Source organism: Hippocampus bargibanti, linkage group LG04 (genome assembly GCF_051943395.1).
Source record: "Hippocampus bargibanti isolate YZ-2025 linkage group LG04, ASM5194339v1, whole genome shotgun sequence".
Lineage (NCBI taxonomy): Eukaryota > Metazoa > Chordata > Actinopteri > Syngnathiformes > Syngnathidae > Hippocampus > Hippocampus bargibanti.
In genome coordinates, this window is record NC_142737.1 from 14,774,267 (window position 1) to 14,797,065 (window position 22,799).

General features: G+C 41.3%; 1 protein-coding gene across 3 annotated transcripts; it reads left to right on the forward strand.

Moving 5' to 3' along the window:
* The first annotated feature begins 187 nt into the window (after positions 1-187).
* Positions 188-22,673, forward strand: LOC148899172 (ceramide transfer protein-like). 3 transcript variants are annotated; one of them, XM_088994253.1, is made up of 18 exons: positions 188-817; positions 911-1,045; positions 2,618-2,734; positions 9,605-9,712; positions 9,791-9,929; positions 10,187-10,267; positions 10,795-10,952; positions 13,416-13,508; positions 13,615-13,701; positions 14,989-15,081; positions 15,299-15,376; positions 15,989-16,084; positions 18,000-18,132; positions 18,209-18,279; positions 18,384-18,512; positions 19,891-20,020; positions 20,128-20,258; positions 21,419-22,673. In XM_088994253.1, exons 1-17 carry the CDS (start codon positions 728-730, stop codon positions 20,253-20,255), a joined length of 1,866 nt encoding a protein of 621 aa, XP_088850379.1. In that variant the 5' UTR covers positions 188-727; the 3' UTR covers positions 20,256-20,258; positions 21,419-22,673. The 3 variants fall into 3 exon arrangements, with proteins under 3 accessions (XP_088850379.1, XP_088850375.1, XP_088850378.1); XM_088994249.1 differs by lacking the exon at positions 15,299-15,376 and having other exon boundaries at positions 189-817; XM_088994252.1 differs by lacking the exon at positions 15,299-15,376 and having other exon boundaries at positions 189-817; positions 9,794-9,929.
* Positions 22,674-22,799: the final 126 nt, after the last annotated feature.

Genomic DNA, 22,799 nt, shown 5'->3' on the forward strand with positions numbered 1-22,799 from the left:
TTCCCCCTTAATATGACTTGATTTAAACCATATTAAAACACATTTTATTGTAAAACTGCATACGAAATATTTTCATGTACGGAAATTGCAAAATATTATTTTGAAAGACACTGCATCTGCTTTCGCTACATATCCAGGCTAGCTTGCCACTTGTCTTTTTCAGGTACACAGTCAAGCGTGGTTGCGGCTCCTCCCCCCTAGCAAGCTAGTAGAGTTGTACCGCTGTTGCTAACAAAACCACGGATATAAAGCAGCAATGCGGCCTCTTTCATCGTCATTTGTAGCTTCTTAGTGGAGGTCACGCAACGGCGGTAATGCGGAGGCTTTAATCGACCTTTCTCTTGGTAGCAAGTCGGTTGCGGAGGGCGCGCGTGGGAACAGTCACAAGTTACAAGTCAAGTTAACATTTGACAGCTAACCGTTGACGCTAACTAGCTTGTGACAGTGCTCGTCGACGTCATTCTCAAAACATATCTCGCAAATCGTTGTGGTCGAGGTGGGATTGTCACCATTCTCAACAAGTACTGTTTTTGCCTATTTTCCCTCAATCTTAACAGGCAAATAACGCCATACTATTGGCTGGAGGCTCGGTTTGTGTTTATATCTGACAGAAAGCAGTTTCGGTTTGAGTTGTGCTGTTTCGGGACTTATATTAAGTTGGCGTTGAGCTAGAGTGCTCAGCTGTTTATAAAAGAAGACACACATTCTTCTGAATATTGGATTTTAAATGTCCGAAAAGAGCTCAGCGTCCGGTTCAGACGAAGATGTGGAACCAGAATCCTCACAACCTGTGGAGTTCGGAGGCGTGTTGAGCAAGGTCAGATATTTTTTTTTAATTAGTACAATTTTACATGTACGTTCGTCGTGGTTGCAGACTCTAAACGTTTTAACGAGGATTGTTTGATTGTAGTGGACCAATTACATACACGGATGGCAAGACCGATGGGTCGTGTTGAAGAACAACACTTTGAGCTACTACAAGTCAGAGGATGAACGGGAATATGGCTGCAGGGGCTCTTTATGCCTCAGTAAGGCTGTCATTACAGTAAGTATGCTATGAAGTTATTTATTGCTTAATCAATTTCTTAAGACGGAAAGGTAAAGATCAACTTCTTCAGATTTGACAAACAGACTAGTTAGCTGTCAATCACATGCTCCTTATTGTAATGTACAAACACCCTGTCCATATTGTTTCCCAATACCCTTACATTTTTTTGTTGTCAGATTAGGTACAATTCCACACCCTGGTGAAAAAAGTATGGTGTTTTTTAATGAACATGCCGCCACCCTGCACAATTAAATGGCTCCGCTTTTATTGCTCAAATGAAACTATTATGTGATACATTTTTGTTTACCATTTTCACTACAATTATAATACCGGTAATATTGACAGTAAGGTACTATGAGTCAGTACACTCAGTAACATTGATGTTGACAGGTGTCTACAACAGATGAAAATATTTTAATGATTTTTCTCTACCTACAATACAAATATTTGTGCATATTTTTATATGTTCTTATCAAGTGTAGTTTCCGCTTTTCTTGACCCCACGTGGCTAATCCTAGCGCTACTAATTGTAACTTCCTTTCATAACTTTGCTGCTGTGAAATATAAATTTCTTCACTGCGAGACTAATAAAGGCAAATCCAATGCAGCAATCTAGTAATGTACACAAGACACAAGTGGAGTTTAGTAGAGTTCTCTCAAGAGGAATGTGAATACCCAGCTAGATGTATAAAGTGCACTATAAAAGCAGGGCTTTATGGGCCGTGTCGGATAAAACTCAAGTTAGATCTTTTGAACTTGAAATGGCTTTACGGCTGGATACACTCGATGTGACTACCGTGCCCCTCGCCTGCGGACAGATCATATATTTCGACCTGCTGCTAATGGATATCTATGGGTTCCTGTTACAGCAGGATTAGATTAAGAAATACTCAGGTTCAGAGTTTCTGTTTATGTGTGCGCAACTGTTGGTGAAAAAAAAGCACAGTGTGTGCCTATTGAGCAAATCTACTTAAACGTGGACAGCGTGAGGTCGTGTCAGCTGACGGCCATGTCAGCCGAGGAGAATCTAGTCTTCTGCGTCTGATTTCACACCAGGAGCCTCCACGGAGCGCATCTCTCGCCCGGCGAGTGCAACGGTCAAATTCCAATCACAGATGAAACGGTGGAAGTCTGTCCATGTGTTTGGTTCGGTGCCTTGTCTGCTTGGTGTCTGGAGGTGGGTGGGGCACACTGAAGGAATGGGGAGTGAAATAGTTGCAGGATTTGGGCTGAATGTAGGAGGTAAGGTTGTGACGACCCCGTGGTCAGGCAAAAGGAAGCTCTAAGTTTCTCTGTTATTATTTAAAGTTGTGTTCACTGAATAAGACATCAGGTTCTCATTAACATTCTTGTTTATTGTGCAGTGAAAGGGGGGAAAAATTGAATCCACATGTCATTGCTAGGCATCCATTATCATAACAGACCACTTTGAATACATCATAGCAGGCCTTTATGCGATCATTCCGCAACTGCCAGCATGAACAGACACTTTACATATATGGTCTTTGATGCCTCTAAATATGTGGTTTATGACTTTCTCACATCTCTGTTTTGGATCTGTCCCTGCAGCCCCATGAGTTTGACGAGTGTCGATTTGACATCAGTGTTAATGACAGTGTGTGGTACCTCCGAGCTGAAGATCCCGAGCACAGACTCCAGTGGATCGAGTCCATTGAGTTGCACAAGGTTAGTGTGAGTCGACCTACCCTTCTCGCATTTTCTCCAATTTTCTTCTGCCCCAAGATATCTCGACAGCTGTATTTTGCTATCTTGAAATTGCTCGTTTGTTAGACTCACCATAAGGCATATGAATAATAAATTAACGGGTTAAGGCTTTTTTTATATTGACTCTTACAATGCTGCATTAAAAAAAATGAATCTGACCATGGACTGCCACCAGCATATATATTTTATTTAGTATATTTTGTAGTTTTACATTTGCAAATATTTTTTTAGAAGCCCACTTTAGGCTTTTCTTCTTGTTCTTGTTTTGAAAATTTGTGACGAAAACAAAAACAGACAATTTGAGTCAAAAGTTAACATACTTTCCGCTGTATAAGGTGCACCCAAAAGCCTTCATTTTCTTCAAAAGATCGCCCTGCGCCTTGTACGCAGGTGCTCCTTGTATGTGAAGTAATAATTGATCCAGAACAGGTCTCCCAACTACTGTCAGCAGCCACTGACTCCATTTCCCCCTGTGGAAGAAGTAATGTGTAACCCCAGCCTCTGTTGTAGTCCCTTATAATGTGGTGTGCCTTATATTTGGAAATTGTGTATATATTTTTATAATTTTGTATATATTTTTACATGATTCAGTAGGGGTGCGCCTTATACTCTGGTGCACATTATACACCAGAAAATACGGTACTGTTCTTGCTATGTTTCTTTTCACAAAAATCAAATTTTCTCTGCTCTTTGGTCAAAAACCAACCCATATTCTACACTTGGTTACCAATATTAAAGAATGAAACAATATTTTTTGTTCCTAGTAAGAGTCCCAAAGTGTCTTTTATTTTCTTTTTTTTTTGTGGGGGGGGGGAATTTTGTGAATATAATGTCACAGAAGAAAATATTTGCGAATAGATCAGTCAACATTCTCAAAAACAGCAGACAATATTGGATTTTCCGCCTTGAAAATGCATGGCTGTGACTGATGGATCTTTGTTGGCTTTGATTTTGGCATGTTCTTTCTCCTTGTATTTCTTGATCTTCCAAATCCTTTACGCTAATATGTTATCTGCTCATTGGCTGCGTTTAAAGCCTCAGAATTGTCACGCCCTGCGAAAATGATTCATGGTTCAGATCCTCATAGCACTTTTGGAGACTTTGCATCAACACTTCAGGAGGGGCGTTGACAGAAAGCAGAGGAGTCGTCTCCCAGCCATATTCACATCACACATGTATAGAATATATAGTGGTTCTCTTCTCTGCATGAGTCATACTCTTTTATTCCTCATACTCTACCCAAGCACTGGCTGTCCAATTAATCACTGAGAAGGGTGTGGCAAACAGATGCCTGCTTGCATTGAGACTCTGCGTTTCTCTCTTTTCCTTTCCATTGGAATGCAAGCAATGCAAATGTGTGCTAGACAGGGGTATCCCCCCATTTTTGGAGTCTCCGCAGCTGCTCCCTAACAGTTAGTTTGCCAACATCGCTGTTGTAAAGTATGTTGCAATAGCTAACTGTGTCCTGAACTTGGATCCCTTAAGAGATACAAAATGAATCACCTAAATATGTGGTGTGTTGCTGTTGTTGTGGGTGTGTCAAAGGTTATTTTTAATTGGTAATTAAATTTCATTCACTCAGGCTGAGATCTCTTTCTGAAACTGTACTCTCAGATAACATTGCGTTTTCACATTGTGTGCCTGGAACCTCATTAAAATACAGTAATCATCTGCAGTATACCTTTTATCTTTTAACGTGTATGTACTCATTGAAGGATTTGAGAAAAGGCAAGAAATGAATGCATAAGTTAAAGGACAACCGACGTCTCCGGACAAGTTGTGTCCATAATTTGTAAAATGGCTTCAAATGACTTCTACTGAGCGTATTTGACAAAGATTCCACCGCATATATCTATATTTTACGTTTTAAGACTCGCACAGAATATTCCGGAAGTCTTGTTTTTGAGTTGGTGACGAGTCCTCACCCTACGTCACTGAAGGAACGCCCCTCACCGAGAAAGGACATACCTTGCATCACCCCAATGCATTTTGCGGTACTTTGTTTGGTCTGAAAACTTCATGTTGATCCGTTTTGATGGCGAAATTAGAAAAAAAACGCAGAAATAACACAATGGTGAATCGTATGTTACACCGAGACAACTCTTTGATATTCGTTGACAAAAATTCCAAGCTGAATAATAAACCTATTTCCAACTGAGCTCTGCCGCCATCTTCTGCATTTTCTGTGACACTACACATCAGTCTTGATCACTCAAAATGACCCGGAAGATTGATCTTTAATCGATTGCAAACATTTATACTTTCCTCTTCAGAACTATTTGAATCATATTCATAACTGGACTAGTTGAATCATATTCATAACTGGATGTGTAACAAGAAAGCATATTCTCCGAATCTGAAGCCATTGTTTTGATTCTCAAGAAAGGCAAGACGTCTTGGCGTGATGTCACGAACTGGGGGCGGGACTTTCTGGAAATGCCAATTTGCAGCAATTTTTTTTGCAGATTTTGGACACTTTAAGTCATTTTTATTGGTGTTTTGCATTTGGCATGACAACATGTGTTGGATCTCTTTTGTACACCTAAGATAACGTCTGAAAAAAAAGCCAAGTATCATATACAAAAGCGATGCTTATTTTGTGAATTCACCTCAGGTCAGCTTCACTTACTAGTTATTTTCAAAAAAGAAAAAAAAAAAAAAAACGTTGTGCGGGTGGCTGATATTGCTGCTGACTTTTGGTATTTCAGCTGAGTGCGACTGCCGGCAGGTTTCTGGTCTATTAGTGGGAGTGTGCGAGTAGTCCTGGGTTGTGTTTGAACTGTGCCCTGCAATAACCTCAGTTAGTCATTACTTGCAGGTTGAGATAGGTGAAGCTTGTCTGCACTGCCGCGCGCTGGACAAAACAAGATTTGCATCATACTTCCGAGGACTGTTCTCATCGTTTCATCTTAAATATGCAATACCAGCGAATATTAATGTCTTATTTGACATTCCATTTCATATCAGTCTAATTTCACAATGTTTTTTTCTTTGAAGTGATTGTTCACTTGTCAAAATCGGGCAAGAATTTGTCTTGGTCGTATGAACGGTGGTGCTAAACGACTGTGCTCCTCTTGTTGAATAATACATTCTAAGTTATTGTTCTTCTAGCGATCCAAATCGAAAGGGACACATAAAACTCATCCGACCATTACATTTTAGTGTGGCTCAAAGATTGGTCAATACCCTTTGTTATGTTATTATTATTAACATTTTTCATTTTAAACCACCATTGCTTCAGGATGCCGGCCGGCTATCACGCATTCCATGTTGAGATTGGATTTGAGCTAATCAGAACAAACACAGACGAAAAGAGTGAAACAAGTAAAGCAAAAGAAGAATATTGCCTGCCTCTCCCTCTTTCTGCACAAACCGTGCAGGCTGCATCCAGCGCCCACCCATGACAGGTTTTACTACTCAAACAACGCCGGACGGCTCTCATCTTCCTCTTGCAAATGGAGTTCCTCCCTGGCTTGCGCTCATGCAGTCACACACTCGCTGGGCCAGCACTAGATGCTGCAACACACAGCTGGGCAGGATGAAAAGCCTTCCCACATCAGGGTGTGTGGTCTTCTCTGAGTGGACTGCGTGCATGCGAGTGTGGCTCCATTCGAACTGACAAAAAAAAGCTGGTCTGCTTCATCTCCTGAGGAATCCATCATTTCAGCCTCCTATACGTCTCTGCTGAGAAAAAGCAACCCACCCCCCCTTTTTTTTGCTGCTTGCTGTGTTGATGCTGTCTCAATTTAATAAGCTCGGCTGATTCTATTGCTTGCCTTCTTGGTCGCCACCGCTTCCTCTTGCTTCTTGAGGTGTGTCCTTGGTAACTGGAGTACTGGACCGGAGCATCTAAACTGTCAGAACAAACTGGGGTGTGGGTGGACTAACTGTCTTGGGCCATGTTGGGGTCAGCCAGCTGTCACGACTGCAGCAGTGTCCTGCTCTGCTTTGGCTGTTGGAATAGTCGAATGGTGGGCTCGTTTCATGCTGAATCCTCTTCTCTTGACAGTACTCTTGAATTGTGTGCATTCTGCATGTCTTCATCCTTAGAGTTATGAACTCAATTATCTTTGGAAATGCATCGATGTTGTTGTTGTCCCTGTAATCCCTTTAGGAAGTAGCTTTGAGCAGTTTCCTCAGTCCCTGTCTAGTAATTCCAAATGTTTTGTGTGTAATTTGGCATGTTACCCTCAAAGGTAATATTGCTGTGCAGGTATTAGTTACTTCTCTTTTGAGGATATTCTTCCTGTAGCCTCTACTTTGCATGGATACGGTTTCTTCAGCCGTCATCTGTACTTCTTTGAAGGTGTCGGGCGTTTCGCTCCTCATCCGAAGAGCTTCGTCAGCGAACTAAAGTTGTGCTGGTAACTCTAGCCTTATATAGATCCTTAATGGACAGAGGTGGCGGTGCTTCTGAGGTTTAATGTAGTTCGTGCTTACAACATAATTTAGATTGTGCTTACAACAGACTTTTTAGGTCATTACCACGTAGGCTTAGTCATGCTGATAGGGTGATACCAGCGCTAATGGGGCAATCAGAGCCAGGCATAGTACATTTGAGGTAATCAGACAGAATAAACGAACTAATCAAATTAGCTTCAGGGAGTAGTCCACTACTTCCCCAGACTTAGAACAGGGACCTATCAGAGCAGTGGTCTGGCACCGCCACCACTGTCCATTAGGGATATATATATATATATATAAGGCCAGAGTTACCAGCACAACTTCAGTTCACTGACAACGCTCTTTGGCTAAGGAGCGAAACGTCCGACACCTTCCAAGAAGTACAGATGAGGGCTGAAGAAACATTTTTATCGATTGACCAGACCCTACACAGACGTACTACGTTGCATGATTTTTCTTAAATCTCAAATAACTCATCAGGCTGTAACAAAAAAAGGCTGAATATTCTGATTTAAACAAATGCAGGCTTTCCGCCCTTAAAACGTAATTAATACATTTACAGCAGTTCCAACACTTCCAAGTACAAACCTCAAAACTTTCTGCTTATCAGATTTTAGATCACAAGTCAAATTTATCTATTGTCTTTTTTTCTCTGTGCATAACAGCCAAATGTGAAAAATGTCATCAACAATTTAGAAAGCTCTTTTTCGTGTAAATAATCCAGAGGATCACTATGGCAACGCTGTGGTGTGTTTTCTACTTAGTGTCAATTGCTCCTCACTCAATGCATGCGTGTGCAAAATGTGTCACGACTTTTCTATTTGCATATTGCAGCCAGTGGCAGCATGTGGGATGAAGGTATTGGCATCCCATCTGGGATAGCTGATTTCAGATTTAAAAGAGACTTTAGATATTCTGTTCGCGGTTTAAAATGGTTCTCTGTGTCCTAATAACATTTTAGTGGCATGCCTCTTGTCAGTCTTACTTCAGGACCAAAAATTACATCTACTTAATACACCTTAATTTTTCTCAACGCAGCCTATTTTTCAAAGGGCCAGTTCGGTCTCGTGTAAAACTAAAAGTTGAAAGTAAATCAGAATTCTGTAGACTACGTGCATATAGGAAGACAGTGAGGATTGCATATTCTCCTGTTTTTTATCGGCAATCTACTGGATTAACACTCTGCTAGTGAAATTAGCACTCAGATTTGCATATTTGGCACCATTTCTTCATTGAGAAACAAATTAAGGGTTTTCTTAATTTATCATGCAGCATATAGTTTGACAAACACAACCACATGCTAACTCTCAGCTAATGCTAATCTGTGCGTCCAGCAAACCTCGGTGCAGCGCTGCTTATTTTACAACAGTAGCATAGCATTGTAGATTGTAGTTAGGACGTGACTTGAAAGTGTGCTGAGCTAATCTTGTCGAAATTCGTGTCGCGATCGATATTATGTATGAGTAGGTTTAATTTACATCTACTTTTCGTCTTTGACTTCAAGGGGTCACCACAGCGAATCAGTGTCCTCCATCTTCAGAGTTTTGATTTGCATGTTTGTTTTCGCCAAGCTTTTACGTTGGATGCCCTTCCTGACATAACCCGCTGTATTTATCTGGGCTTGGGACCGCACAAGCACAAGAAGACACTGGTTTATGTCCCCTTGTGGCTACAGAACAAGCAACTATGAACTTAATAAAGATGAAGATACTCAGTAAAAGGCTCCCAAACACAAAATGGTCATCGGCACAGCAACATTCAAAAAAGCAAAACTAGACACACCATTTGATGACAATGCTCTGATCTTACCGTGTGTGTTCTACATACATGTACGTGGTTTAATTTACATTTAAACTGAAAATGCAGAACTGAGTTTCCAGACACTTTTAGAAAACGGAGCAGATAAACGACTTGCTTTGTTAAGTTTCTAATTGGTCGGCAAGTAGGCACTCCAAAAGCACACGTATTGGTAAACACAATAAAATGGCCAATTTACTATATTTTGTCCTTTTTAACACATTTTGTTTTCAGACCGACTCCCCAATGTCGTCTTCCCCCCGCCCCCCCTTCTCATTGGTAACTGAAGATGAGATGTTTTGTGAAAGGACAGAGTGGGTATTATTTTCACATGGTAACACTGGTGCGGCTCAAATTGTGCATATTTGTCATTCCCATTGTTTCTCTAGTGTTTAGCTGTGTAGGTGGAGGTTCTGCTCTTGTCCAACTCAGCATTGCTCAGTCCTGCTGACTGCTAAAACTCTTCCACCCTCACTCTCTGTCTTTCTGTAAGCTGCAGACTTTGGAAACACATCACCTAAAGTGTCCAATCTCTTTTCCTCTGCCTTCCCCAGTGGTCTGACATTTTTTTTCTCAATTTGTAATTGTATTTTCCCCCGCCTCTTTGTTTCTGTCTTTCCCTTTCCATAGGCGGAGTCTGGGTATGGCTCAGAATCTAGTCTGAGGCGTCATGGCTCCATGTTGTCTCTCACCTCAGCAGCCAGTGCCTTGTCTGCCACCTCCACATCCTCTTTCAAGGTAGGCACTTGCATGCTCCATCAGGTTGTTCAAAATCACACATTACTCTGAAACTTAAAATGGTGTCGTCTTGTTCAGAAGGGCCACCGGTTGTGTGAGAAATTGGCAGAAATGGAGACCTTCCGGGACATTCTTTGCAGACAAGTGGACACATTGCAAAAATATTTTGACTCCTGCGCTGATGCTGTCTCCAAAGATGAGTTTCACAGGGACAGAGGTAAGATGTGGCATTTGGGGATTATTTCAGTTTTAATTGATCTCATTTTCACGATGTTTGCAAAAATGACACTGTGACTTCATATTGCAATGGGACATACAACAAAGGAGTTTCTGGCAAGAAGAAAAATAAGACTAAAATCAATACCAACATGCCCATGCAGTTTGTTGCGTTGCTCTCTGAATCTTGTCTAACACTGCACATTTTGGCAACTCAATACTGGAATTTTCTACTAATAACCTTGTTGGTCCCAATAGTGGAGGAGGATGAAGATGACTTCCCTGCGGCCTCAAGGGCAGACGGTGAATGTTGTTACAATAACGGAAGCAAAGAAAAACGTTAGTGCTCTTCAAGTTAACCGACTCTGAATTTAACTCATTCACTGCTAGACGATGTGCAAAAATGTGTCCACTCCAGTGCCAGGTTTTTTTTTTTTAATTTTAACTTAATTTGCAGGACCCACTGAATATTTATTGGGTTTTAGGACTACATAAACATTCAATACAGTGTTAGAAACCTTAGACTCTTTTCTTTCATAAAAAAAAATAATTCATAAAAAGTTAATTCCGTTAACGTTATATGCGTCTGGAGGTATCTGAGCTTGAAATGGGGGCGGCTGTACAAAATACAATACAATATAATGCTTACATATTGATTTATATAGCGTTTTAACAGCATCTGAACCAAAACCCGACCAAATTCTGGAATGGGGCTCCACGTCACACTTTTCAATCCGAATAAATTCGGGAATGGCAGCGAATGAGTTAATCATAAAATGTCATCCAATCAAATTGTGAGAGATCTGTCACATTTCATCATTTCTTGTTGTTGTTTGTTTGTTTGTTTTTGGTATTTCCTGTTTCAGTGTTCACCCCGTCTAGTCCCAAAGGCATCAATGGCATAGACTTCAAGGGAGAGGCCATCACCTTCAAGGCCACCACAGCGGGCATCCTGTCTACTTTGTCACATTGCATTGAGCTGATGGTCAAACGTGAGGACAGCTGGCAGAAAAGGTTGGACAAGGTACTGATGCACTGCACAGAAGTCTCCAGTCAAAACACTTTATCATTCAATTCCATTGAAAAGTGTTGCGACTCTCGTGAGGACAATAAGGTGGTTGGTATAATGGATGGATGCTAAGTTTATTAAAGCATGTTGAGCTGCTGTTTACTTTTAGTAATGCTTTGAGGAAGTTCCTTTTCTGTGAGGTCCATTACAACAGGAACAGAAGTTCACATTCGAGTGCCAACAGCAGCGACTGCTGATTTCGCGTCATTTCCCACTTTCCAAAGTCCTGTAAAAACTATAGGTGACCAGGTACGAGCTATTTATACTCTTTTACTTGATTTTCCACATTCTGCAGATGGGAATAAGGTGTCCCAATGTTTTTGTGCACAAATTGTAAGAGTGCATTGGCGCACCATTTCCTGAATGGGCGTTTCAGCCGCCATTGCTAAGTGAAAGGTGTGAAACACCTCTCACCCGTCCGTCATTGGCCTTTGTGTTGAGCCGATAAAACTGATGTAACGCCTTTGGGCTTTGACATGATTCGATGACATGAAGCTGGAACATGTCAATGTTTTGCTAACGGGACTTTGATTAAAAAAAACTCCCACATTTACCCAAAAATGCAAGTGCAATTCAAGCCCTTAGTTACCATCAAGCCAGCAGCGTGAGCTGTGTGCCGATAAGACACACATTTGTTGCTTTTGTGTGTGTGTGTATTTTAGTAAGGAATGCTCTTTGCTCTTGATCGACTCAGCTCATGTTGTCGAACCAGTTCCTGTGCAATGGCTTGCTGCCCAACCCTAAAGAGTACTAGAGCCGAGAAGAGATCGGAGTACCTTCGACTGCTCAAGTGAAACTAACCAACATTTTATCCAAATGTTGTTTTAATTGTGAGATTTAGATTCCATTGGGTGTTAAGGGAAAATAATAAATTAGCTAAGGGCGGCCATAAGAGAAACCGACTTGGAAAAATGACTTCTCGGACATCTTGGTTAAATTTGTGGAAAGCGCAACGGCGGTCAGAGGTGCTCAAGTACCAGACGCAACACTGGATACCTTTACAAACCTGCAGCCTCTTCTTCAAAGTAGGTCGCCTCATGGCTGAGACTAACGAGTGAACAGCAAAGCGTGCATATTTTATTTGTGGCGAGTTGTGACACCTTCTAACAAACACACTGTTTTTATGGCGGCTTAGTTGCGGAGTGCTTGATGGCACTAGCTGCATTTTTAATGCACAATATGCATTTTTTTTAAATCTAAAAGGTAAACTGCTTTTTAAATTAGTTGTTTAGCCATGCTGGGGTAACAGTAAGTGTATGAGCCTCTTTAACTGTTTGATTTATCTGTTAAGAAGAATAAATAATGTGACTCGTTTGTCAGGTTCCTCTCATGTTCTCAGAGCGCCAACTCAGACAGTATTGTGATGTCTGACGTGGGTCATTGTAGCGTGGTGACATTTTCACATGTTTGCCCAAAGTCTACGAGTTAGCCTCTGACATAAGATAAGGAAAAGAAAAAAAACTTTTTTGGTTACGCAATGAAGAAACTCCCCCCCGCTACCCCCCAAACAAATACAACATGAACTTAAAAAAGAGCTTTACGGCTTCGGTGTGTAGTTAGGTAGTGCCTTGACTTTTATGTTCAATTGTTCATTCATGCTTTTGTGCCATTGTTCTTATACTTTAAAAAAGGTCTCCAGGTTTCATTAACAATGAAATTTTACCTGTCCTCATCGACCACAATTTGAGATACCTACATATTTTTCCCAATTTTACATGTAATTATGTTTTTACATGTACCTTTGTTTAGAAATGGAAATGCATTCCCATACTTGTTGGCTAAGCTAGGAAAACATTCAAAATAAAGCCATACAGCCAAAGTTCAGTGCTTGGTGACACTGTTTGAAACGCTAGCATGTCTGTCTACAGGTAGAAATTAAGTAGATCTGAATTGAATTTGTTGGATGTGCAAATAAACCAGTGATTCTAAAGTGTCCTTGAAAGGCGCTTGTAAATGAAATGTATTATTATTATTTTTGTTATTGTTATTATTATTGTTTTACATCAGTGTTTGTTTCTGATCAGCGGCAAGTCCTTGAATACTCTGTGACATTGTCAATGCAGTGAGTACGGGGACATATTTGTTTGCGTATCACAAACAGAGGTCGATAGTTTAATTTAGCAATTGGCGAGCAATTGGCAATGAAATCCTGTCTCTAAAATGGGTTCATGTGTACTTTGTGATTAGCAATCATGTTCCCGGAATCAACGGCTCAAAGGGCAGCCACCCCCACCTCTTCTCCTAGTTGTCATGGTGACAAAAGCTCTCTTCTCTGTTGAGGGGTGTCAGACAGGGCCACCCCCAAACATGCTCCGATTACCAAGTCAAAAGATGTATCATGTCTAGATGATTCATCCACATTTTTTGTCCATGTATTGCTCAACCCTATACAAATACTTTGTTTTGTTTTGTTGTCAGGAGCTGGAGAAAAGGAGGAGGGTAGAAGATGCCTATAAATCTGCTGTGCACGAACTGAAGAAAAAGTCCCACTATGGAGGCCCGGACTATGAGGCGAGATAGAATTATATTGATGCTAAACATTTTTTTTGTGCCTGGCGGTGGATGTTTCTTATATACTTGCCGCACTACTGATTGTTGGCGGACTGACTGATTTCAGGAGGGGCCCAACAGTTTGATCAACGAGGATGAGTTCTTTGATGCGGTTGAAGCTGCGCTTGACAGACAAGACAAGATAGAAGAGCAGGTGTGATGTTTTGGTCCATGTCACCCTTTTCGATAACATAAGTGACATCACCTTTGAGACAATCTTAGTTCATGTTGTACTCACGTTTCTGTCTTTGCTGCAATCTGTGTATTTTATACATATGTCAAATTTAGTGTGCGATTGAACAGCGGGTACAAATGTTGTATAGGCAAGAGAAGGGAATGTTTCCCCCCACTGCATTCTCCTTCTCTACTGTAAAGGTGGACCGAAGACATCAGGCTCCTCCTTGAATCAACACATATTGACTATTGTTTAAATACCGTATTTTCCGATGTATAAGGCGCACCCAAAACCCTTCATTTTCTTCAAAATATGTCCCTGCGCTGTATATGCAGGTGTATCTTATATGTTAAGTATCATTGAGCCACAACAGGTCTCGCAACTACAGATGCTCCCCTACTTACAAACATCCGAGTTGCGATCAACGGTACATACGAACATTTTTGTGGGTATGTCGAAAAATGTTCAGATAGCGATGCTGTAAGTTAGATGATGTATTGCGCGCTTTTTTCTGAGTATTGCTTCTTTCCGCCGCTAATACCGACGTGAGGCGCTGTGAGAGCTTGCCCAGCATCCACCCCAGCCCAGTTCGGTCCAGTGCCCGAGCATATATTTTCTTAAATGTTTATTTTTCAGTACAAACCAATACAGGTTACTTATACAAGCCTTAAATATACTTATATAAACCTTAAACATACATTCTATACAAAATATAGCACTAAAGCAACTTGCGAACAAATTCACCTTACAAACGACCACTCGGAACGTATCTCGTTCGTAAGTTGGGAAGCGTCTGTACTGTCAGCGGCCACTGACTCCATTTCCCTTTGGAGAAGAGGTAGTGTGCAACCCCAGCCTCTACTGTAGCGACTTATAGTGTGTTGTGCCTTATACAGTACTGTATTTGGAAAACTTTTATATATTTATAGATTATATTTGGAAAACGTTTTTCATTCATTGAAGGTGCATCTCGTATATGGAAAAAGTTTCAAAATACACCATTCATTGGGGGTGCGCCTTATACTCCAGTGCACCCTATACACTGGAAAATATGGTATTTATAATTGTAGGATGGAGTAATGTACACTTGTGCATTTCTTAAAGTTTAAGACTTAAACAATACATCATTTCCTTTGTTTATTGACCTGCTCCAACGTGTGCCCGCTGTCATTGACTTGCTATGTCCACCTCGTCGATATTTCAAATCAGAATATTTTTCAACCGAAATGTCTTGCTTTTGTCGCTGACGAAACTTTTGCTCTTCAGTGCCAGGCTGAAAAGGTCCGGCTCCCACGACTGACTCCCGTTCCTGCCGGCGACATCTACTCAAGCATCAGCACACACAGATTCGCTGCCAAGGTTCTACACCCACTCATCCTCATCTTGTCTCACGCCTTTAAAGCGCCTCTATCACTTACATCCATCTTATCTTGGTGTGGATACAATTGAGCTTAAATCATCTATAACTTTTTTTCCTACGCGAGCAGCAAATGATTGATTCTCTTGGCTTTCTGCTTTTGGTGCTTCACTCTCTTTGTTATTCCTTTTCTCTTTCTAATATCTCCATGCTGCACAGGCACGTAGTCATTGCTCTTCCCTTTCCTCTGTCGAGCTTGTCAGTGCCTCAGATGACATTCACAGATTCAGCACTCAGGTAATTTGGAGGGTCCTTGTATTTTCCAAGGGCTCGTACACTTAATAATCCCAAAGGAGCATGAGCGGAAAACAAAAACATCACTCTCTTTACTCAACCTCCCTTTCCAGGAATGATAAATCTATGTTCACAACATGACCTCATTCCAATCCGTCGAACAATCGAGACTGATCGTCTGACCTAATAAAAAGTCGTTCCCATGCTGTTACTGCTTAATTTGTGTGCAACTGCATTGGCAAACGGGTCTCATTGCGGAGTTGATGAATTGTTGAACCTTCAACACGTTCAAGTGTTCAGCCCCCACCCCCCCAAAAAAACTCAATGTGCATAATATTGTGATATTTGGTTCCTGCTCACTGACTGTTTGCTTAACAAATTCCTAACACCTCTGCGATAACATTCCAGCTACTGGGTGTCAGCTACCGTGTTTATTGTACACTGCTTCAAACCCAAAACTAGCAAAAGAAACCCCAAGTGAGCATAAAATACTGCTTTAAGTGTATATGCAATGAGAACATTATTTTATTGTTTGTGATCCCACCACTACTATTAGTTTTTGTACAACAAGAAATATGGATCAAAATGGATGCAATTATGAATCTTGTCTCCCAGGTGGAGGAGATGGTGCAGAATCATATGACGTACTCGCTTCAGGATGTGGGCGGAGATGCCAACTGGCAGCTGGTCATCGAGGAAGGAGAGATGAAGGTGAGAAGTTCCGTGGAGTCGTTCTCTTTACCTGAGAAGTCACGCACAGCCAGCTAGCTAATGCACACAACAATGTCTAAACGTGCGCTTTTATAAAAGGGTTTTATAAACATAATAATAAAAAAATAAGGTTGTATTTTGACTGAGAGTAAACAGGAAGCTGTATTGCTTCCTGAATTGCTGCTGAATGCAGAGATTGTATCATTCCTCCTGTCTTTCAATCGGCGACTGTCAGTGCCAAACACACATTCGCGGTTCCACACAGACCCACCGCTTGCCTTATTCTGCGCTCGACCAGCCATCAAAGCTCTCAAGATATCGTGAAGGATCACACTTTGCATATTTTGGATTGGATTGGATATGCCTTTATTAGTCTCACAGTGGAGAAATTTACATTTCGCAGCAGCCAAGTGATGAAAGTAAAAGGAAATGAAAGGATGACGTATTGAAGTGAAAACAATAAAAAAAACTAAATAACAAATAATGTGACACAACATAAAACACACAGCCAGTCATTCGATCATAAGCACTTTCTGCACCCTCTTTCTTGCATGAAGCAATTCTTGATGAAAGAGGAATGGATCAAAAGCGTCCTTTTCGCTCATGGATCAGGGACATCATCGTGTAATGTGCACGTCTGCTACAGGCTAAATGTTGAAAGCAACCACAAAGCTTTAGCATCCATTGACGAAAAGAGATTGTCTCACATCTCCTGTCCCACGTAAATCCAATTCCAAGCCGCGGCACTTACGCATCAGCGCTCTGCGCTGACGCTTCTTTCTTGTCGCGGACTCCTCAAGCCATGCATCCATCCAGCCGCACACTGTCCAACAGCACCGACGTTTGCGTTGAACAAAGCGGGGCTGTGACAATGCTGCCCATGACAGGCGCAAAAAGAAGCATGTGGTATATGGTTATATTTAAAGGACAACCGACGTCTCCGGACAAGTTGTGTCCATAATTTGTAAAATGGCTTCAAGTGACTTCTACTGAGCGTATTTCACAAAGATTACACCGCATATAGCTATATTTTACGTTTTAAGACTCGCACTGAATATTCCGAAAGTCTTGTTTTTGAGTTGGTGACGAGTCCGTACGTGACGTCACCGAAGGAACGCCCCTGACCGAAAAAAGACACATTGTAGCAGTCCTTCCATCACGTCAATGTATTTTGCTGTGCTTGTTTGGTCTGAAAACGTTGTGTTGCACCAAAAAGAGCCAGAAGAGTGCGACCAAGCCCCATATAAGGAATTTATCAGCCTGTGGAAACGGGCTGATTAATTCCACACAGGAGCTCGGTCGCCATTTTCTGCCCCTTTTTTGGTGATCCATTTCCCCCCAATGTTGCCTCAAAATGGCACGGAATAAATTCTTTATAATCAATTGCAAACATGTATGCTTTCCTCTTCAGAACTATTTGAAATTGAAATGAATATTCATAACTGGATGTGTGACAAGAAAGCATATTCTCAGAATCTGAAGCCATTGTTTTGATTCTCCAGCAATGCAAGACGTCTTGGCGTGACGTCACGAACTGGGGGCGGGACTTTCTGAAAATGCCTAATTCGCGGCTCAATTTTTTTCAGATTTTGGACACTTAAAGTCATTTTTATTGGTGTTTTGCATTTGAATAAACATATCATACTGCGTGTTTTGGGTATTTTAGATGCTATAAAACGTTTTTCTGATGTCAGTTAGGAAACAAAAATGTGATGTCGGTTGTCCTTTAAACCGTTTATATTGACTCTGACACCATGATTGGCGTAACCTGCCTATCAGCTGTGCCAGAACTGAGTGTAAGCATTCTAAAAAGTGGATGGAAGGACATTTTTGGGCTTAGTGCCCATATGCTGTACCAAATTTCACCCCATCCTGTGTAAATGGTACTTAGCTTATGCGTTGATATATTTTCCAGGTGTACAGAAGAGAAGTGGAAGAAAACGGGATAGTGTTGGATCCCCTCAAAGCAACGCATGCTGTCAAGGGGGTGACGGGACATGAGGTGTGTCACTACTTCTGGGACACTGCAGTGCGCTTGGACTGGGAGAGTAAGTTCAAATCACCACTATCTATTCTGTTCAAGTCAACCCATGCACGATTCTCAACTGCGTGTTTTTTCATTAGCTACCATTGAGAACTTCAATGTGGTGGAAACGCTCTCCGACAACGCCATCATCGTTTATCAGACACACAAGGTAAACCTGACCACTTTCGAGCCATCCTGTTTATTCCTCTCTGGCCTTATATTGCCCGCAATTCACACGCATCCTGACATTGACTGCTTGTGTTGGCGCCGTAGAGGGTGTGGCCGGCCTCTCAGAGAGATGTGCTCTACCTGTCGGCCATCAGGAAGATTCTGGCAACCAATGAAAACGATCCTGACACATGGTTGGTGTGTAACTTCTCAGTGGACCATGAAAATGCAGCCGTAAGTTGACTGCACACTAGTGCAACTGATCCCATCATAAACTCCGTTAAAAGCTTTGCTCAAGAAGTTCTAAAACAAACATTTTAACTTTCAGTTGAAAAAAAGATATTTATACAGTGATACCTCAGCTTGCGAACGTAATCGATTCCCAGAAAGTCTTTGTAAGGCGAAAATGTCGTCTGCGGAACATTTATTTCCCATAAGAAACCATTAAACATGAGAGTAATCCGTTCCCGGGTCCCCATAAAACATAATTTTCTACTAAATAAGCCTTAAAACTACACAAAATATACCCGATTTTATGTATAATAAATGTTATTATATTGTAATTAAAGAAATAAACTGTACTGTATAATAATGTCCTTTTATTTACCTTTGTGATGGTCGTTGATGTTTCTCTGATGCTTTCTCTGCAATAATACCCTCACTCACACAGTCCCCTGCTAGCTGATTTTCGTTAATCCAAATCAACAGACGTTTTTCAAACTCTTCTATTGCCTGAGACCGTTGCTTAGGCAACAGAAAAACACCCTTAGCCACACATAGCAATGGTCGACGTAGCATACTGGTAGTGGGACGCCAAGTCACACAAACGCACACCTTCGTGTTTTTCGATGATCCCCTTCTTCTACTCGACAGTAATTTTCTTTTGTGTCCTCTTTGGCTTAACATTAGCCTTTGGTGGGGTCTTTTCCGTTCCCATAATGGCAAAAGTACTCCGCTCAATAACAAACCACGTCTGCACTCAAAGAAAGTAAGTGGGGAAAACTAGTCCGCCAGCCACCTAGGTATCACTGGATATCACTGCATTGTCAAAGCTTGGCTCAAAAAGTTGTAAAACAGTTACACAAACATTTTAAATTTCGGTTGAAAATTAAAAAAAATATGTAGAGAGATATTTTTTTCAACTCAAATTTAAAACGTATGCACAATTTTTTGAAATGTCTGTTTAATTTTCATTACCTTGAGAGACATGTTTCATGTGGTTGTGTTGTCATATCCAAAGTTATATAATAATAATAATACATTTCATTTATAAGCACCTTTCAAAACTCTTAAGGACACAGTCACAGAATATTCTTTCTGCAGACCAAATAAATTTTCTTGAGCATGATTCCAAACGCTCAGTTCCCTCAGATATTGCAGCATCAGTGGATAAATGAGCATTTGATGTGGAGCACTTTGCGAGCCTCATCGGTGAAAAATGCTAATCAAGTAAAAGCCTAATCGCCGTTTGGTTTGACTTACCGGTAATCCATCTGCAAATACAATGACTCTGTGATTTTCGATATCATCGGGGATAGAAAGTATCAAATAAACTAGTTGAATAACAGTACCCGTGTCTTATTTAATGTTCAATATTTGTGCATCTTTTCAGCCTTCCAATAGGTGCGTAAGAGCCAAAATCAACGTTGCCATGATCTGTCAAACTCTAGTCAGTCCACCAGAGGGCGATAAAGAGATCAGCAGGGACAACATCTTGTGTAAAATCACCTATGTGGCCAATGGTAAGAGCCCCCCCCCCCCCCCATCTCTACATGCAGAATTCTCTCTCCTAAATATTTTTGTCATTTTGGGTATTTATTGATGCTGATGTTTCTCTGCTTGCGCACAGTAAATCCCGGTGGTTGGGCGCCAGCCTCTGTGCTCAGAGCAGTCGCGAAGAGAGAATATCCGAAATTCCTCAAACGTTTCACCTCCTACGTCCAGGAGAAGACTTTAGGGAAGACCATTTTGTTTTGAGAGGTAACGCCGCTACGTCCGTACAAAACTGCATTACAATGTGCACTTCCTGGCTGCATTTATGGCACGTGTTCCCTATGCTCATTAAACTCAACTACGTACTGTATCCTCTGTATTTGCTCCTACAGAGCCACGTGACCACGCTAACCTCAAATTGACAAATCTTCAGTATTGGGGAAGATTTATAATAATAATAATAATAATAATAAATACATTTCATTTCTAAGCTTCTTTCAAAACTCTCAAGGTCACTTTACAGTCACAGGATACGTTTTTTTTGTGGGTGAGCAGCGGCAGGCACATGCACCAGCGTTCACTCAACCCGGAAGTAACTCGGTGAGAAAGCTAGCTAGCTAATAGATAGCTAACAGATAGCTAGCTCGGACTTCACTCAACCCCGAAGTAACTCAGATAGAAAGCTAGGTAGGTAATAGACAGCTAATTTGATAGCTAAGTAACTCCGAGAGAAAGCTAGCTAGCTAATAGACAGCTAGCTAGGCCTTCACTCAACCCGGAAGTAAGATAGAAAGCTAGCTAGCTAATAGACAGCTAATAGATCGCTAAATAATTCGGGTAGAAAGCTAGCTAGCTGATAGATAGCTAACATATAGCTATCTATGCCTTCACTTAACCCGGAAGTAACTCAGATAGAATGCTAGCTAGCTAATAGACAGCTAATAGTTGGCTAAATAACTCGGGTAGAAAGATATCTAGCTAACAAATAGCTTGCTAGGCCTTCACTCAACCCGGAAGTAACTCAGCTAGAAAGCTAGCTAGCTAATAGACAGCTAATCATTAGCTAGCTAGGTCTTCACTCAACCCGGAAGTAACTCAGATAGAAAGCTAGCTAGCTAATAGGCAGCTAACATTTAGCAAAGTCACTCTGTTAGAAAGCTCGCTCGCTAATAGATCGCTAACAGATAGCTAGCTAGGCCTTTACTCAACCTTTTGTGATGTAATGTAGGGAATGATGCATGTCTGCTACAAGCTAAATGTTGAAAACAAACACGAAGCTGTAGCATCCATTGTCTCACATCTGCTGTCCCACGTAAATCCGCTTCAATTCCAAGCTGCGACAGTTCCACAACTGCTTAGGGCTGACCATCCCGATTTGGACAGTTTCAATCATCAATTTTGTTCTTTGTTGTGTTGACTTCCTTCAGGTGGTAAAGCCTGGATCAGATGCCCTGAAAGACGACAGCGTGAGACATGTGTCCCGACTAGGACAACCAAGGACCCCCTTTGAACACGAGAGACTGCTTGTGTGGCTTGAGTCCATCAGTATTTGTCCTTTTAGCTTAACATCCGTGGGTCCTTTTATACGTAAGGTTTCCATTCTCTGTGGTTTTCAAATGATCGTTATTCATTGTTTTTTTGTACATTTCTTATGATTCCATACTTGTTGTCTTTTGGGGTTAACCAATAGCATCCACGTGACTTGTTTGCTGCTGCTAAAGAGAGGTGAGCGAGTGAGTGAGTGTTTTTCGCTTCCCACCCTTCTATTGTCAACCCAGCTCGCCGGTCCGTTGGAGGGTGAGCACCACCAAGCTTTTGTTGTTTTTTTTTTTTTTTACTGTGTGTTCCTCTCCGAAATCTATATATTTGTATGGCTTCTCCAGAGAGCAACTCGTGGGACACGACGTATTGTACGGACAAACCACACACGTAGTTTACCAAAGTGACAAATGTGAATTGACTGTTAAAACGCTTGAATTAGATGTCTTGTTGACAACAGATGCTGTCGCAGCTTACCAGCTCGCACCTGGTGGCCAGTTTAGAATCCTCTCTCATCAAGAGTTAAGCCGGTTTCTTGATTTTTAATGCATCCCCAGTGACCTTTAGTCAGCCTAAGAAATGTCTCTTATCAGTTTGTCTCAGTGCACATTTGAGTATATCACCTCACACTTAGCATTCCATAGCTACTATTTAATTTTGTGTGGCATACTACAGCGCACAGTGACTGATAATGATTAACTACACCTGGGGATGCCTTAGACACCAGCAAGATTCTGGTCATTGTTACTATACGACCACCACATGTGCATTTGTCATCAGTGACGGCAAGTGAGTGAGTTTTTGTGTGGTTGAAGGTGCGGATGGGAGGTTCAGCATTTCACATCATGATCATACCTCAACATTCAAAACAGCTCTGGGTTGTTTTGCATTTGTTAATGTTGTCATCTTGTGAGGGCAATTGCCCTCTAGTTGGCAGATGTTAAGAAGGATTTTGGATGACTAATTTATAAGATCTACGCACCATGTCCACCGAAGAATATAGCTTGTTTTTAATTTTGATAATGTGTCACTAATCCACACACTTTGTATGTGTGTAAGTTGTACATCAGAAGTGTTATTATTTGCACTAAATGTAACGCAAGTTGCCAATGTCATGTAAATTAAAATTGCTACACAACAGAATTTTGCTGCAGCATGTCCCATTTTTTTCCATGGTGGAAGGAAAGTTGACCAAAACTCTTTAGCAGGGGTTACCAGTCGCCCCTTCAGGACTACATGAGTAGCCTGTAGGCCCATTCTGAAAATAGT

Excerpts from the sequence above, each read along its gene's own strand:
- LOC148899172 (XM_088994253.1), top strand. The coding sequence starts at position 728 with ATGTCCGAAAAGAGCTCAGCGTCCGGTTCAGACGAAGATGTGGAACCA. Across the intron at positions 9,713-9,790 it reads CCTCCACATCCTCTTTCAAG|AAGGGCCACCGGTTGTGTGA; the intron begins GTAGGCACTTGC and ends CGTCTTGTTCAG. Across the intron at positions 15,082-15,298 it reads CACACAGATTCGCTGCCAAG|GCACGTAGTCATTGCTCTTC; the intron begins GTTCTACACCCA and ends CATGCTGCACAG.